The sequence below is a fragment of the Perca flavescens genome, chromosome 20 (assembly GCF_004354835.1).
Source record: "Perca flavescens isolate YP-PL-M2 chromosome 20, PFLA_1.0, whole genome shotgun sequence".
Taxonomy (NCBI): domain Eukaryota; kingdom Metazoa; phylum Chordata; class Actinopteri; order Perciformes; family Percidae; genus Perca; species Perca flavescens.
In genome coordinates, this window is record NC_041350.1 from 7,037,414 (window position 1) to 7,055,330 (window position 17,917).

The following is a 17,917-nucleotide window of genomic DNA, read 5'->3' on the forward strand; positions in this document are numbered from 1 at the left end:
TTAATGTTTTTGAGTTCATTGCTGTGTCCCTGTGATGACCCTGCTATTAGTCAGCAGTGTCTCTGTGGTCAATTGGTTGATTTTGATCTAATTGTACATATGTATAATGAAAATAAATGGCTTTCTATTCTTTTGGGATTGTGGAACGGGCTAGTAATCGGTGCCTTCTGGTTTCACCTGGGCCCAGTGCTCCAAGATTATAAATCTAGGCTCTGCTACTCATTCTTCATTCTCTTTCTCCCTCTCTTTCTCTCTCTCTGACAGACACCGTCCCTCCATCTCTGGTGATGTGGCATCTTCGGTTAACCTTGGTTCTCTTTTGCTCATTTAGTACACTCTCCAGCATGCAAACATGCCACACTGTCATACAGCTACCCCCTTCATTACTGATCATACTGGTACCAGGTACTTCTCAGCTGGAAATCTGGGGGTGCCATTACCAGGACGATCCCATAGTGTAACATTGGGATAGTTTGGATGGGGTATGGTGTAACCTCCTTGGTGGTTTCTACACGTCCATATTTTCTATGCCTCTGAAGGATTTAACAAAGATGGATTAACCAGAACCAGACTCTCCTGTGATGCCAATATTTAGTGGAATTTATTTCTGAACAGAATATCATTGCAGTATTTTTGATTTAGGGGATTGCAGCATCTAATCATGCATACAAATAAAATGAGTCTAAAATATATAATATATGTTATGTAGTATTTAAATACATGCAAAACAAAATCGTAGTCTGTAGTTTACTGTGGTCTACACAAGGTAAATTTGGCTCTGGAGTCAGTGATCTTTAATGGTCAACATTTAACAGGCAACAACAGGTCCCTTAAATAGCCATTGTAACCTCATTACATAAGACTACTACATGTAAGAAATACAAGGAAAAAAGATGCAGTGTGAGCACAGGGAAGTCACAAATGTTGACAGAACATTAACCAGATGTAACTTTAACAGTTATAAACAGCACATTGTAATAAGTCTTATACTGTATATGAGGTACTTGGGATGTCGCTACTCAGAAAATACAGTTTAACTTCCTTTTCTGTGCCGTTGTAGTTTGAGTTGTTCAGAGTTCCGCCCCTTGAACAGTCAATGAAGAGGACAATGGAATCGTCCTGCTGTGAGTGACAGAGATCTAAACCAATCAGAGTTATGTTTCTTTCACTGAAAGCACATGGTTTACAAGAAACCCAGAGCAAAAAAAGGGTTTCTTATCATAGTGCTGCACCTCCTATGTGACTGGTAAGCTGGCCACTACGTGGGCAGATCTGTGAAAAAATTGGTGTTGTAAACTTAGCTCTGGAATAAAAAAGTCTGCTATATGAGTGCAAGTTTGTACATTTGCAATATTCAAAATATAGATTCACCCTTTTATGAAAATTTGTTGGAGAAACACTGTAAAAACATGTTGTTGTGGAGAATTCAAATACAAAATACTGTTTGCAGATATTTGAATTTCTTTCAGCCTATCAAAACATTATGGACATCAAAACTTATTTCCATCTTGCAAAACCTTTTTTTTTATTAGTTTCAAGCTTTCAAACACAGAGTTTGAACCTTTCAAAGTTTTTATCAGTTTTAAATGATGATAGTTATTTACAATAGCAGGGTCCAGACCTAAAACATTTCCATTCCGTGTGCTGTTGATTGTTGGGCTGGTTTGTGGACTTTTACTGATTATTCTCCTGCTGCTGTTTCTATATCGCTACAGAAAATCAAACAGTGACATCTTTTCTTTCTGGTAATAGATTGATTCTGGTGTGATTACATGTAATATAGTAACAATAGAGCAATAGAACAATATAAAACCATAAGTAAATGTACTTTTACAGACTTGTGCTTTCAGTTCTCCAAAGATCAGATCAGAGAGGATCATACCTACAGGAAATACTGACTAAATGATTGTGAAGTGCAATACATGGAGGCTGCATCAGTTGGCATTTCATCAGGCACTTTAATCATAAAGAATGAAATATTTTAAAACAATTATACATTTTGAGCTACTCAAATAAATAAACACAATCAAGTTCATTGTAGGGGAAAAGCATCAAAACTTAACTAGTGTAATGTGTTATTGGTGTTATTAGCCAGTGTATGAATGGTTGATATTTAGAGAAAAAGCTAAAAAAACAGTTGCCTTACTGCCATTATCTACTTTAATGTGACATGAGTACAAATATCCAGTGTTTCAACTATACTACAGTGGGTATAAGGAAAAAAATAAAAACTCTAAAGAAATCCAGTAAACTTGGGAGTAAATTGGTTACCTATTACTTTCCCTAACAAAATGATGAAAACAATATTTCTGAGAAGAGTTGCAACTGAATTAACCCCAAATCTCAACTGTAAACACATTCTTAGTGCTGTTAGTTATGGCAATGCAAAGCAGGCAAGTAGAGGAACATATAGTCTGTGATCTTTCAGTTAGACGTGATGTCTACCAGCAGACAGACTGGGAAAAGACACCAAGACACATACACTCTTTGCACCCGGGCTTCATTCTGAATAAAATGAACTTCACAGTTGATGTAGGCTAATAAAAGAGAAATACATTCAACGTGACTAGTGTTGAGGCTGCTCTCTGTTTGTTCTCCCAGCAAGGCTTCTGAATCTAACACTTGAGTGCCCTCTAGTGACACATCTGTTGGTGTTCTTATGTCAGATATTTATTACAGGAACTAAACATGAACATGACACTGTAATTATTAGCAAAACACTGCTACATTTAAGTTAACATTAACACTGTTTAAATAACATGATTCATATTGTGACAGATGACAGATCAAGTCATTTAACTCTGGTAATTCAGTCACTGGAGTAGGCAATCAAGTAGCAGAGGTGGGCAGGGTGGGGGTTAATCCCTAAGTGTTGAAGTGCATGATAAGAGTATCTTTCAAATTATTCTGATGGCACACATTTTAAGTTTGTAAAAAAATATGACAATTGAAAATGCAGTCTTCATGATGCAATTAATTAATTCTCAGATTTCCTGTGTTGGATTTAACGGTGGGGAAGAACGTCATGGATGACGATGAAAGTCCCTCTTCCCGCCTGTCTTACTGACCAGTTTCACATCTGTAATGATGATGTCATGACTCACTGCCTTGCACATGTCATAGATGGTCAGCGCAGCGACGGAAACGGCTGTCAACGCCTCCATCTCGACTCCTGTCCTGCCCGTGGTGCGACACGTTGCCGTGACGACCGCGGCGTTCCGCAGCTCATCGAGGTCAAAGGTGACGGAGGCCTGGTCTAGAGGGAGCGGGTGGCAGAGCGGGATGAGGGCCGAGGTCTGCTTGGAAGCCATGATGCCGGCCAACTGCGCCACGGCCAAGGCGTCGCCCTTGGCCAGCTGGTTATCCCGAAGCAGCCGAAAGGCAGTTTGGCCCAAGAGGACTGTGGCGCGAGCCGTGGCGGTTCGACGCGTGGGAACCTTGCCCCCGATGTCCACCATGGCGGCTCGGCCCTGGGCGTCTGTATGCGTCAGCTTTTCTTCTGTGGTTCCGTCGAGGTTAGGGTTGTAGAAATCGGTGCCTGATACTGTCTGATCACTCGCAGATTGTCCGAGTTTGACACTTGGGTCTTCGCTGGAACTTTGATTGTGGCTCAGTCTAACATTGTGATGTTTAAGATTTAGTTTGGCATTCATTAGTAGTGTGCAAAAAAATAGGCGTTCCTGGGGTCCTGAGTAAGTGGCTCTTCAAAGCATTCTGACCCCTGGCTCGTGCGTACCTGAGATGGCCTTCATTAATGTAGCTCGTAACAGTGGTGCGTGCAGTAAAACTCGCAGCTTTACCATTACCAAACTCAGAGGAGGGAAGGGGGGCTCCTCTGTGAAGGCTGTCCATCGCGTTAGGTTTTTCTTCATTGATTTGTGCGCTAATATGGGTACCTCCACTTATTAAGGTTCTAGAGCAGCAAACATGGGCCGCCTGTGTTGAAGTAGTGCAGTCTGGAAGGCACAGAAACGCCTCTCTGTTCAGGTGTGTCCTGCTGCCTGAGCGGGACATGTGAGGAGCTGCTGTTGGAGAGAGGAATGTGTCGTTTGTAAGACGGGAAACATTGGGGGAAGCTCTCTGGCTGTCTTGTGCCTTTGACAGAGACAAAAGCCTTTGGGATGTGGTGCCTTCTGGGAAAAAAAAAAAAAAGAGACAACATTAATCAAGTTATTAGATCAAATGTAAATGCATCTTGGAGCTGCATATTTAACTTTAAGTAATAAATAAACAGAAAGCATATGGTGGAACAGCCCAAGATGATCATAACATATAAAATGATGACGGGGTGGATTGTGGGGGGGAAACAAACTGAGTGTGAGAGATTTGTACGTACAGCCATGTCACCCACCAATGAGGATCATAGGCCTGTTCTTCATCTGGGAGATACTGAACATGCCTGAGGAGACAAACAGGAAGAGATTACATTCCTGTAGAACAAATGGTCCTCAATAATCTAGAGTATACCCAACAAATGGTAGGTTGCATGTAAACTAACTGAACACAAGTTTACCTGCGTGTTGTTTCTTCTTCCTGCCGACAGAAGCTCCAATGATTTGCAGTAGCTCCTCATTTGACGCCCCGGAGCGCAAGACATCTCTCAGAGACACCTCGGAGTTCCCAAACAGACACACCTGAGAGAAGACAGACAGGAGGAAGTGTAGGTAAGACATTCAAAATAAAAATCATGCAATGTTCCAAACCAAAGAAAGGATGAGATTATGAATGGCTAATATGCAAATCTATGAGTGCACATACACACGTTGATGGTGTTTTAAGCCCCCAACGTCTCCTTCCAGGCAGTGCTGTAACCGTTGACTTCAAGGCACCTAACCCTAACCTTAACCCTAACCATAACCATTACCACTGCCTAATCCTAGTGCCTTCCAGGCAGCGCTGCCTGGAAGGAGACGTTGGGGGCTTAAAACACTGATAAACGATACACACACTAAGTGTGCGCTACATTAACATAAAAACAGACCCAATTAACAGCTCCTTGAAGCCTAACAAAGAACAACTGAAGCTTTACCTTGAGGCTGCCATCTGCAGTGATACGTAAACGGTTGCAGGAGCCACAGAAATGGTCAGACATGGAGGTGATGAAGCCCACCTGACCTTTGAAGCCTGGCACTTTAAACGTCTGTCAAAGACAGAGAAGAGCGTCGAACAATTATGCCTATGAAGATTTCTTTACAAATGGTTTTGAGCATTCAAACTAATGACAAAGAGCTTGATTTGGCTCTAACACCAGGCACTTTATGTTTTCCTCACATCTGGACATGAATAAGATTTGTCAGAACATTGTGAATGTTGATGTTATTTTTTTGTTAGCCAATCAATCGATCACTCAACTAATAACTATGATTGTGTGTCTGCTAAGATACTACAGTGTATTCTGAAAGGAGTCGGAATGATTTACAAGTGGTTAGAATGATTCAATAATGTGCCAGAGGGAATTAAAATTTTCAAGACAATACTTTAGAGATATTCTGAATATAGCCCATTCACCTCAAAAAGAATAGAGCTTGCATCATTTTTAGAAAAATCAGGATACTAAATAAATGATTTCCAGCTTCTGACAGCAGCACATCAATAACACTGACCTTGGCAGTTTCTGTTTGTCCAGTTTGAAGCTTTTCCAGGTTGGGCCACTGCTGCCTGATGTGGTCCAGCATCTCCTGGTAACTCACCATCTTCTTGAAGTTCCACTTGTTGCCTACAGAGCGGAGACGAGACAATGAAGGTCAGTGTAAGGTGTAGCATAGTCTCGCTTTGCCAGACCCTCCTACCCTCTTACTGGGTGAGCTACAGGTCGCCCCAAAAGCTGTTTTAGTCATGCAACAGAAAACTCAGATTGGACAGATAGTCTAGCTAGCAGTCTGGATTTACCCAGCAGAGATCTGAGGAGCAGTTAACCATAGTCCTCATAAATCCACCAGAGTTTAAAATGCCAACACAAAGGAAGCCCAAGGCAACGGATATCCGGTGGATTATTCGGCGGCAACGGAGCAAACCCGGAAATGGAACGTCAAGGATATAGACTAGGTGTAGCATATCACAAACTACGGCATCTTTCAGCTCATAGGCTATTCAACAACCAGGGACTCGTGTGTGGTAGCACATCAGTGAGGCTACTGTAAGCATAACTGAACAGACGCATCTTCAGAGGAAAAGGGGAAGAAAAGGAAAATGCATAAAACCAAGAAATACTGAGTGGAGAAAACATTATATCATTATGAAACACTGCAATTGTTTTAGTAATATTTTATTGATGTTAATCGATTCTTAAAAGGAGTTACCTAACCACTGTATATTGTGTAATCAATTGGATTATTTAAAATATGCTCCATCAGCAATGTTAACTTGCATGGCAGCTGGATTTTCGGATACCATGACAAGAGGCCTTAAGTAATGTATCAAGTAATAAATAATGTTCAAAGTAATGTTTGTGTCCAAGCCAACAATCAGCGTCGTGTGAGGAGCTACTGGGGTGGTTGAGGTGTGTGCTGGGCTGTATTGTTCATTGAAAACAACAATGGCTGATCCTAAAGAGGTTAGCGTAGCCATAGATGCTGCAATAGCATTAGTTACATTGGAACTAGATATTATTACTGTACTTCGTTGATAAGAAGAGCAAAAAACGCACTAAAGGCTTTTCACAATGGAAAAGATGTTTTCTTTTCTGCTGAAGAGTTTGAAAGACAGATGGTTCATCCAATCACCTGCCAGGCATTGTTGACAGTGCCTGCCCTTTTCCAAACAGTTTCCAATGACGGCTTCTCAGATGGTTCTGCGTAATGTGTAATAAACCATCTGATGCGTCAGGTTAGCAGCAATGAGCAATTGTGGGCAGAATGACTATGCATTTCTTCATATTCTGTTCATATTTACATTTTATATATGAATGTCTAAATAGTGTATGAAAAAGACCCAGCAATAGAATTTGACTCTTTGGATAACTTTCCGGACCTGTATAATAAGGCATTGTGGGAAAGGAGCACTCACCATCAAAGGGCATGTATTCGATGAAGCGCACCTCCAGAGGCTTCTTCTCTGTCAGCGCCACAAAATCTAACAGCTCATCCTCGTTGAGGCCTCGCATGACCACGCAGTTAACCTACAGAGGGCAGCACACAACAATAGGCCACTGCTTAACTGTGCATTCATGTCCTCAGTTATGTCCCAAATGTAAGCATGCCAAGTTCAGGTCTAAAACCACAAAGTAGCTGGACATTTTAGTGACCACACAGGCATTTGCACAAACAGAATGACTTACTGGAGATGCATGCATCAATATTTAATTGCATAACACAGCGTATAGTTGTTACAAGACTTTGCTAGAATACACATGGCAGGTTGATCCATTACTGGTAATGATGTTGCTTAGGGAAAGAATGTTCAGAAAATGTTCAAAAAATCTTTCTTACACATCTCAACTATCCCTCAATCAGTCTTTCTCAGTCAGTGGTGTCAAGCTAACCAGTTTAACATCTAAGCCAATATGCCGTCACCCCTAACATGGGCCTCCGTCACCGTAAGACTCACGCTCTTCCTGTATTATTAGGTCTCAGGATGGGAACCATGTGATCCTGTTAAGATGTTACAGTAGTTCCTTCATTAGTTTGTTTCTCTTGCCATCCTTTCCATCTACAGTGCAATGGGGAACTGTGGTATGCAGTATTGAGTCATATATAGCAAATCAGGGAGCAGCTCTGTGATTCTCTAACTTATATGGGCAGGACATGGATGAAATATTTATTTAAATATTGAATATATACATTATATGTTGCAACACTGTGCTGCCACAACATTTTGACAATTAGAGGAAGTAACAGCCGATGTTTTACCTCACTCTAATAACAAATACACTTATCCATACATTTAAAAATTCAAAACTATAATTCACAATTTTTTTTAAAAGAGATACAAAAATATATGAAATTAAGTGAAATACATTTTTAGGTAAAAGCTAGTTTGAAAAGATGAACATAATACCTTGACTGGGTTGTAGCCCATTTCAATGGCCTTATCAATGCCCTCCATGACTTTGTGGAATCCTGGGAAAACATTAAAATAGAAGTTGATGATGAATGTTTAACCTTAGATACAATAACATTTTGCATTCAACACATTTATCATACCTTTATATCTTTGAATACTGTGCTACAAAGTCAAATCTGAGGTAGAGATGGTGCATGATGGGAGGGAAGTTTTAGGTAAAAATGTATTGAGCGATACGGCACAAGTCGAGCTGAGTGATGCACGTGTCTGAAATGTGGGATGCTTCAGCTTTACAGGTCTTTACAACATAAGTTCAGCTTCCTCTGTTCACTGTCTTTCAACAGCTAACAAAGCCCATGAATTGCAAAAGAAAGCCAGAGCTTTTTAACAGCAAACTGCTGAGGACAGACTCATTTGAACAAAACCCAAAATACATGCAGACGTCTAGATTTAGTCGTCTGGAATTCTCATGATTGCAATTAAATGTGTTGGACTTAAATCTTTACTAAAGTTACTAAAAGCTAAGAGACAAGATTTCTTTCAGGCGATACCACAGACCTAATGTTTGCTAAACCTTTTAGTTACAAAGAAATCTGCAATTGTGAAAAAAATACTGGCGCAGACACTTTTGTCATGTGCCAATACTGCCATCGTTGCTTTTCCTCTTCCTTATTTCCTGACCAAAGTCGGTCCATCTGTTTCTACCTTCCATAAGCCAACCACCCACAGCTCTGCCCTGCTGTCATGTCCACTCCATGTGGGTTTAGAGTGTAGAGGCTCCTTCAGTAACCTAGTGGGATTGGCCAAACCAGCCACATGTACACAGTATTGAATCTGCCATTCACAACTTGTGGTTTTGATCATACCTTCCTTTTAATCTTGCATCTGACATTTTTGGTGAAATATTTTTCTGTACCTTTCCGCCTGACAATGAACTCAAATTTGGCAGGGACCAGTGAATCCAGGCTGATGTTTATCAGGTCAAGACCAGCATCTTTAAGCTTAGGCAGAAGCCTGGCCAAGTTCATGCCGTTGGTTGTCACAGCAATGGTTTTCAGGCCCTCCAACTTCCTCAGTTCTGCTGTAGAGGGAGAGCAAACATGGAACAAGGAAGCGAAAGAAAGGAGGGAGAGTGAGACACAAAGAGAAGTAAGCTTGCTAATATAGGACCCCTTTAGACTGAAGATTAAAAGCAGTAATATGAAAATAGCATATACAAATATGACATATCTGATCTGATGCTTGACCAGAACGCTGTTTAATTATGAGGTAAATTGGGAAGACTTAAAGAGTACTCCACCGTTATATCATTGCACTCCTATAACACTTTCGATGATGGATAGGACAGTTTTTAAAATCACAAAGATGCAGCAGAACCAGAGATCTTGTCTTTATTATTTCATGCGTTCTTCTTCTTTATCAAAATCTGGTGCCTACAATACCAGCAATGCACTACATCCCATAAAACTGCTGGTGTTAGCAGTTATGTTACAGCTTGTAATGCGCTACAGTGACTTTGAGTTCACATACTTGATTGCTTTGAATTGAGTGCTACAATTGTTTTCCCAAAAACTGCTTTACACACTAATTAAGTCTTTACTAGCTAAGACATTTCTTAAGTGTTATTAGTGCAACTCAATTTGGTAAATCGCTACTTTTAAACTAGCTAGTATTTGGGGCTAGTCAAATAGGACTTTACACACAAACTTAAGAAATGAACGCATACGTGGTGCATCCCAAGTCAGGTGATGTAATACCACCAGTACATTAGGGGACTGTCTTCACCAAGGATAGAATCACAGAATGTACCTGTAATCTTGAGCTGCATTTTAGCACAGGAGCATATGATAATTTTAAACTATTGTCAGTGAACAACAAAAAGTCTGGTTACTGTTTCCACTCAATGCAAATGATTCGATCCAGTGCAGAGGATCCCAGGGTCATGTGAGGTCACAGTGGTGGCTTGTCACATGACACAGAGGTAATGCTGATCTTTATGGGGCTATTGGCAGCCTATGATTCTCTTTCTACAAAGACATTACCCATTGGTCACACCACATTGCTTGGTTCATCAATGTCGTGCTTTAATGTTGCTCACAATACTGTCAGTGTTAGGCTGAAACTGTTAATCTACAAATCAGGCTGTAAAATTAAAAATGATTTTGCATTCCACGAGTATGTCTTTACCTAAAGGGATGCATGGGAAACCTGTCCTGCTCGACTTCTCTCTCTCCTCTCTTAGGAAAGCTCTACTGTAGTCTAGTCAACAGGGTTAGAACTTGAATCATTGATAGCCTTAGATAGCAATCACTGAATCATTTCTCTGAAAAGACTGTCACTATATCCACTAAGTTATACGGTAAACCGCATGAAACAGTTTGTGTCCGCAACAAGTTGCTTTCAAATGTTGAGACAACTCAAAACAGCTTTTTATATCCTGGCTTTATTGTTCAAAAAAATAAACCGCAATCTTCGGGTGTACTGGTCACAGCCGTGCTTCTACATGAATTATTGTGAATTAATGTGACAGAATCACAAAGGACAACACACCTTAACACGCCTGCCAGCTGAAATAACCAGCCCCAATCAACTCTATTTTACTAGTTCCTTACCGATGATATCCAGCACATCAGGTCTGATGAGGGGCTCTCCTCCAGTGAGGCGGATTTTCTCCACCCCCTCCTGGACGAAGAGGCGAGCCAGGGTTAGTACTTCGGAGGTGGACAGCAGCTGGCTCCGTGGTGTAAGCTTCACCCCGTCCTCTGGCATGCAGTACTGACCTGAACATGGGAAGAAGGTAAAATAGTAACAAGATACCAAAAGTATGTTTATCCTACATTATCACAAGTTCACATATTTTCCAAAAAGTGGGGCACTGGTGTGAACTGAGACCTTCAAGGTGAAAGTGCTACAGAGGTGGATCTACTTTATACTGTACTATTAAACTAGAGATGTAAATGTTAATGTATCCTTGAAAAAACTTTTGGTTGATCTTTTCCCCCCCTGTAGTCACCATTTACCATATACCATCTATACATTTTTAATACAATATATGAAATGAAAATAATTATGTTGTTGATCTGATGCTCTTTCCAGATGATTTTGATATCTGAGTTTGTTATTTTGATGTTTGTGTTTTTCTTTCCAATGAAATGTTCTCAGGTATCATCAGTGTGTGCCCTTACTTAAAGTGCTCATATTATGCTTTTTGGCTTTTTCCCTTTCCTTTATTGTGTTATATATCTTTTTGTGCATGTTATAGGTTTAAAAAGTGAAAAAGCCCCAAATCTACCCTAAAGGGAGTTACCATCTCCAACAGAAAACACTGTTCACAAACTGCTCCAAACAGTTCTATTGTAGTCCAGCCTTTACTTCCATGAAGAACGTGCGTCACTTTGTAACACACGTTATAATGCTCACCTAGCTGCTAGCATGGCACTCCCTCATACTCTGCAACTGACTGGCTAGCAGTACTTAATGCGCATGTGCGACTCCCAACAAAGATGGTACAGAAGTGAGATGTCTCACTCTGTAGCTAAAACAGAGAGCTCAACACACAGGGTGAAAAGAGGAGCTGCAGCAATGTGTAGTACAACAAATATATGGTGTTTTCTGAAAATTAAATCACATAAACCTATTCTGGTACAACCTCTAAATACAATTATGAACCTGAAAATGAGCATAATATGAGCACTTTAAGATTATACAGCCGCTATTGAAAACCAACATGCTAATTACCCTGCCCACTAATTCATATGGTTTTTAAATTGATTCGAGCAAATTCCCAAAAATTTTTTTAAACATTTATACCTATTGTACGGTACTTTATGACATACAAGCTGGACCTGTATAACATTTATTTTGTCGACTTTACTTTTACGCTTTACACTTTCTGGTTGGATGTAAATTGATGATTGGCAATTTAAAAACATCTATGTTCAGAACGTCACTCTATTTCCTCTCTGGTAACTAGGTGTCATGATGTTTGGAATGACTGTTCTTCAGATAACAACAATTCTGCAGTCTTTTGAAGATACATGCTACTGCTACAGCTGACCCTGCACTCTATAAGGGAGGAAAAATGGTGTTCCCCATCAGTAAGAGTTGTGGTTTTGGTAGTGGTTATAGTGACAGCAGTTATTACTGAATGTGGTTTCTTGTACTGTTGCTGGATAAGCACCAGGGAAAATAATCCAAAGCAGCTAAGGGCATCTTTATTATGGCACAGTGGGGACCTCTACTCACAGCGCAGGTTGCATTTCTCCGTCAGGGACATGCGCAGGTAGCTGTGCCTCCGGCCAAAGTTGTCAGTCAAGAACGCTGAAAAGGGAAGTATGCTCTCCTCTCTTAGCCTCTCCTGGGGATAAAGACAACAGGACATAGCATCGTGGAGTGGATCTGTCATGTAGAAATAGGTTATAATGATGGTACAGTAGCACTACGAATATTATTTAGCAAGAAACACAACATTTCTATTTTAACATATTGGTACTTTAATTTCTATATATATATAGTAGCATATTTGTATGTCTTGTTGGAAAATATTGGTGCCTTAGTCTAAGATTGTATCTGTGTCCATAAACCAGAAAACAGTTCAACCATTTTTAGTTTTTGCAAGATATGAAACATCAGGGCCAATTTTTCTGGGGAAAACACAGGGATACATGATAATCCTTACATTTAAATACAAGTATTAACACATCCATATGTCAGTCACACTGAGGAAGTTGCATGTGGCTTTGTAAATGGCTTATGACCTTTGGCTCTCAATCGTGGGCTACGGTTATGTCAGCAGTTATTAGCATAAAAGGCAAGCATTACCAAGCCGTAGGTTGACCACACTAAAGTTTATCAGAGGACCCAGCCAGATACTGAAAATGTAGCCATGGATCCTCATTTATTTATGTGTAAAGACCTAGTATATCATTCTAAAGGCCCAATCTATTTAACAACAGCCATCTTTACTCCTCAGAAAGACCCTTAAAATGCTCTAGAAAATCATTTTCCAAGTTCATTCACCCTGTCACTGATCGTGCCTGCCAGGCAGACAGACAAAACAACTAGCTGAACAATTAACTTCACATTGTTGTGTGTTATCTGCCTTAGTGTAAGTTAATAAATTCCTGAGGTTAAGAAGAGCTAACATTATGATCCACCATGCAAGAAATATTATTATATTAACTAAGCTAAACTGGTGTAAAAATGCAATTAGCTGGTTTCCTCCTACAAAACCATGTCACACCACTGTCACAGTCATCAACTTAGTAGTTTATTATTTAGTCCTTAACAGAGTTAGCTAGTTTAGCCTTCATGGGCCTTAACTGGACAGAGATTGTGGCTGTTAAAAACTGACACAACTTGTCACCTAGCATGCCTCTAGTCATTTAAGTTATAACTTCAGTAACTAAGCCTGAGATTAGAGACATTCAGTGGAAACCTCAGCAGCGAGTATACGTTGTAGGCCGTGTCTCTTGGAGTCAGCAGAGCTATTAGGTTACCTGGCTTGACCTGGTTTTCAGAGATGAGGCGAAGTTGGGAGCAGATGAAGCAGTCGAGTCTCCAAGTTCAAGTTCATTTTCCTTGTGCGTAGCACCGGAATAGGGTCGCTGAATGTTCCCGTTTAAGCATTGGACGAAGAGTTTTCTGAAATGTGTTGAACTTCTATGTCTATCAAACAAGCGGTAGCACATGCTAACGTGAGTAGCCATGGTATTAAGTCCTCTGAGGTCTTCTCTAGTTGTTTTCGGTGCTCCTTGGTGTGAGCTCCTCTGCAGTAAAACATGTCAGTTATCCGAGGAGAGTATCAGGGGCGGGGTCACGTCAACCAATCGTGTCAACATACGCAGGTGCTGGTGCATGCTGGGTAGTGTTGTCCGAGGGGGACATAACTCTGGTGAAAAGACTGGGGCTGGGTGTAGAAAAGGTGTAGTAAAATAATCTGAAGCCTATGTATGGTATGTTATTTTATTCAATAGTAAATGAATAAATAAATATACCTATAAAATACATCTTGAACAATTAGGTAATAAATATATAAAATTATGATATATAAAAGTGACATATTTGAAATTACTACTTTTATATATTTAGTGGACTTTTACATCATTATGCCACATTTATTTATTTCAGGGGACTTTTATTTTAGAAGGCCACACTTATTTATTTCAGGGGAGTTTTATTTCATAAGTCCACATTTATTTTTTTCAGGGGACTTTCATTTAATAAGCCCAAATGTATTTATTTTAGGGGACTTTTGTTTCATATTGCCACATTTATTTATTTCTGGGGACTTTCATTTTATTAGCCCACATTTATTTAAGGGACTTATATTGCATAATGCCACTTTTATTTCACTTTTTTATTTCCACACATAGAGCACAGTAGAAATATTCTTCTAGGTATGTCACTGCTGATCAGGGCAGGGAAATGAGCCATCTAGCGTCACCGATGGTTTCTAACTCACACATAGAACTCCAGGTATAATACATGTGCTTTTTCCAGAGCCCAGTTTGCACCTTGTACCACTCGCCCACTGGCAAACGTGATGTGATTATATCACTAAGGTCACGTGATAACAAACTGAACCATCTCCTTGACAACTTAGCAAATTACAAGCACAGACAAAGCAGAGCCAACACGTATGGTTGAAACTATTTTCTTGTACTGAGAATGTTTTGTGAAACTCCAATGCTCAATGTGATGGCAGGTTTTAAGATTACTACATGAATGAGCATATGCTTATGCAATATATACATGTTTAATTTTGGCTATATTTTAAACACGATAACTGAAAAACAAGAAAGTCACATTTTTACAGTACAGACAAGCAATTCTATTCAACAGAAGCAATCAAAAAAAAAAAAAAAACATTATTGGGGAGAATGTATGGATTGTAATACAACGGGCTCCCTGCATGGGCACATACATGTAAATCGCCCCCCTTTCCTACAAACCATAAATGTGTAAATTTAAAACATAGCAGAAAAATGTCTGATATAATATAGCTATAAGTTTTATAGCGAGTAGTCTCTGTCTCTGTTTGCAATGTGTAGTGTCTCCGTTAGATGGCAGTACAATCTTGATTTTCTTTTTTGGATTTCACAAGGCACTTAAAAGAGAAACTACAGGCTGCTTTATCTTGTACATAGAACAACAAAAAACATGTTGTTACTGTGGTAATCCCAGCATAATCAACATATCTCTATACATGATGATAGAAAATGAAAATGTTAGGGTAACAAGAATGTTCTGGCTGTAAAATGCCCATATGGCAAAATGTTTTTGGCAAATACAACTGCAGTTATTTCATGCTCCTAGAGAATCCAGTCCATATGTGTGAAAAGTACTCTTTCCCAAAGCTATAAATGGATGGAGCGCTTCTGTTTCCTGATTAGGGATATCAACACACCTAACTAAAAAAGCTGTAGTATATAGTTTTACAGTGGCCCTGCTGAAAAAATTTAAACATATCTCCATTTCTCCTAATTGTACATTTATGTAATTTCAAATTAACTTAAGCAAGCAACATGTCGATAAAGGATATTTTCCATTTGTGTAACGAGAATTTAGGAATAAAAGACACCATTTCAGGTTCCCGGACCATATTCCAAAAGAAGGATCCAAGAGAAAAAAAGCATTAGCGAGCGGCTAACAGAATTAGGGCTACCGCTGGCTGATAATACTGGTTAGCTGATTGGATAAACCATCGGTCTATCACCACCTAACCCACCTCAAAACCAACGCTGATTGGCCCGGTCGTTTGGCTAACGGCTCCAAATTTTCTCTGCCTCAAGATGCCAGACTGATCTGCGAGTGGAAAACTGGAGCTCGCGAGATCAGGACAGTCTCACGAGGCTACATTCTGACTGACTCAGTGCACAATAGCAATTAACCCATAGGGGTGATTTTGTTGAGGAATCATCCAGGAATTAATGTCTTGGGCCAGCAAACAAGCCGAAAAGATCCAGCAGTGGGTGGCAGAGGGCCCTCACGGGACAGAAGGCTCCTCCAGTGCAGAATAATGAACCAACATGTTATTCCATGCATCATCGCATTAATGCATTTCTTACATTTAAAGATCAATTGATTTATTGACACTGGAAACAGTTTGGAATCAATTCTTCAATTTTTGTCATGTCATACAATAGTTACAGCTGTCATACAATAGTTACAGCTAAAATAAGATAATTGTCAAATTGCCCAAATCTCTATCAAATTCCCTTTTGACAGACAGACAGAGCAACACGTCCTCATACCCAAACGACGGAATAGGTTGATTATCAACGCCTCCCACAACAACATGTATGACCATTCTATATTTACGGCCACATGGGGCCGTTAACATATAACCATAACGCGTGACTGTGGAGGAAATTTAAATAATGTGACCTAACGTTCCATTTAACGTAAAGGCCGCCGTTTTAAACACGTAGTTAACGTTGTAAAACTAAGTTTAGGCAACAAAAATACTTTGGGATATATTACATTACTTGTCATTTAGCTGACGCTTTTATCCAAAGCGAATTGCTACATATGTCAGAGGTCACACACCTCTGGAGCAGCTATGGGTTAAGTGTCTTGCTCAGAGACACATTGGTTGATGTATCGCAGTGGGAATCAAATCTGGATCTCCCACACCAAAGGCATGTGACATATCCACTGCACCATCACCACATATATAAAACATCAGGGATTAGCTTAAAATTAGTTACATAAAACTACTAAGGCCCTGTTTACACCACAATGCTGGTGGGTGAAAACGACAAAATATTTCATCAGCTGTGCCTTTCGTTTAGATGGCGTTAAATGAAACCACCCTCCAGAGTGGAAATCTTACAAACGCTCGACCATCACGTTCCTATCTAAAGGGTAAAAACACAAAAGTCTGCTCCGGTCTCTTTCTCGTGTGGATATGACATCCCTCCAAGTACAGGATACTGCTGAAGGAATTTGGTCCATATGTCTATATATTTTGACTGGCAGGACTCCCAGTCCACGCTGTTGTGCCTTCAAGGCTTTGTAATCTACGGTTGTTAGGAACAATAACTCCACCTCCTCGTCTGTCCGGACAAAATCGTCAGCTTTTTTCATGTTTCGGTTTGGCGCTACTAGTGAGGGAAGTAGAAGGAAGGTTCTACGCAGGCACGCAGACTTGGTGGTGTTGTGCGGCAGTGCTTCGCACTACCACCTAGCCGCCTGGTGTGCATACTACATTGAATTTCACACACTTCGTCATCATATGCACACAGATTACCCCCCCCAAAACGCCCGTCTAAACGCGGAGTAAAAAGTGAGAACGCAACGCCAATTTTGCGTTTTCTCATCAGATCCTTTCCATCTAAACATAGCCTAAAATGAGGCGTGAAAGTCCTGTGTTTGTTTTGACCCATCCATTGTCACCTGCCTATTTTGCCGCTCTTATCACTTCACTTTCTCCTTTGCTAAAGCGATAATTTCTACAGCCAGGAGAGGTCGATGCCTAACAAGAAAGAAAGTAATAATGGCTTGTTATGATGAACTCCTTGCATAATCGACCTATACGGTCATTTTCTGGGTGAGGACGGGCTGGACAGAGAGGATAAACATTTTACTGAAATGCTTTTTTTGTGTATGATGGATTTTATGCTGTTCAGCACTAATGTATCAACACAGGGCTCGCCTGGTAGAGTGTGTGTGCCCATGTAGGCTGAGTCCTTGGCAGCGGCCCCGGTTTGAATCCGACCTGCAGCCCTTTGCTGCATGTCATCTCCTCTCTCTCCCCCCTCTTTCCTGTCTATCACTATAAATGTCAAGAAAAAAATAGCTACAATAAATAAATTACCCACAAAGGTATTTCATTCCCAAAGAGATGATTAGACCTATAGACTTAAAAAATATATTCACATTGTTTTTTCATCCTCGACACTGCTTTGTGACA

At 40.2% G+C, this 17,917-nt stretch overlaps 2 protein-coding genes across 5 annotated transcripts; both read right to left on the minus strand.

The window, feature by feature from the left end:
- Window positions 1–1,627: 1,627 nt before the first annotated feature.
- Window positions 1,628–3,669, minus strand: LOC114547210 (cyclic pyranopterin monophosphate synthase-like). Its single transcript, XM_028566443.1, has one exon. It carries the CDS (start codon window positions 3,651–3,653, stop codon window positions 3,024–3,026), a length of 630 nt encoding a protein of 209 aa, XP_028422244.1. The 5' UTR covers window positions 3,654–3,669; the 3' UTR covers window positions 1,628–3,023.
- mocs1 (molybdenum cofactor synthesis 1) lies at window positions 3,624–13,801 on the minus strand. Of its 4 annotated transcripts, none has more exons than XM_028566440.1 (11): window positions 13,500–13,801; window positions 12,247–12,358; window positions 10,614–10,781; window positions 8,918–9,082; window positions 7,996–8,057; window positions 7,006–7,117; window positions 5,604–5,716; window positions 5,030–5,140; window positions 4,514–4,634; window positions 4,352–4,399; window positions 3,624–4,130 (listed from the first exon to the last, which is right to left on the minus strand). In XM_028566440.1, the coding sequence occupies exons 1-11, from the start codon at window positions 13,707–13,709 to the stop codon at window positions 3,631–3,633; spliced, it is 1,722 nt and encodes a 573-aa protein (XP_028422241.1). In that variant the 5' UTR covers window positions 13,710–13,801; the 3' UTR covers window positions 3,624–3,630. The 4 variants fall into 4 exon arrangements, with proteins under 4 accessions (XP_028422241.1, XP_028422240.1, XP_028422242.1 ...); XM_028566439.1 differs by having other exon boundaries at window positions 3,624–4,133; XM_028566441.1 differs by having other exon boundaries at window positions 4,045–4,133; window positions 4,337–4,399.
- Window positions 13,802–17,917: the final 4,116 nt, after the last annotated feature.

Bases quoted from the DNA above. Each gene is read 5' to 3' on its own strand.
- LOC114547210 (XM_028566443.1), bottom strand. From the start codon at position 3,653: ATGAATGCCAAACTAAATCTTAAACATCACAATGTTAGACTGAGCCAC.
- mocs1 (XM_028566439.1), bottom strand. From the start codon at position 13,709: ATGGCTACTCACGTTAGCATGTGCTACCGCTTGTTTGATAGACATAGA. The intron at 12,359-13,499 runs GTAACCTAATAG...CTTTATCCCCAG, and splicing joins TGAAAACCAGGTCAAGCCAG to GAGAGGCTAAGAGAGGAGAG. The intron at 9,083-10,613 runs GTAAGGAACTAG...CTCCCTCTACAG, and splicing joins TGATGTGCTGGATATCATCG to CAGAACTGAGGAAGTTGGAG.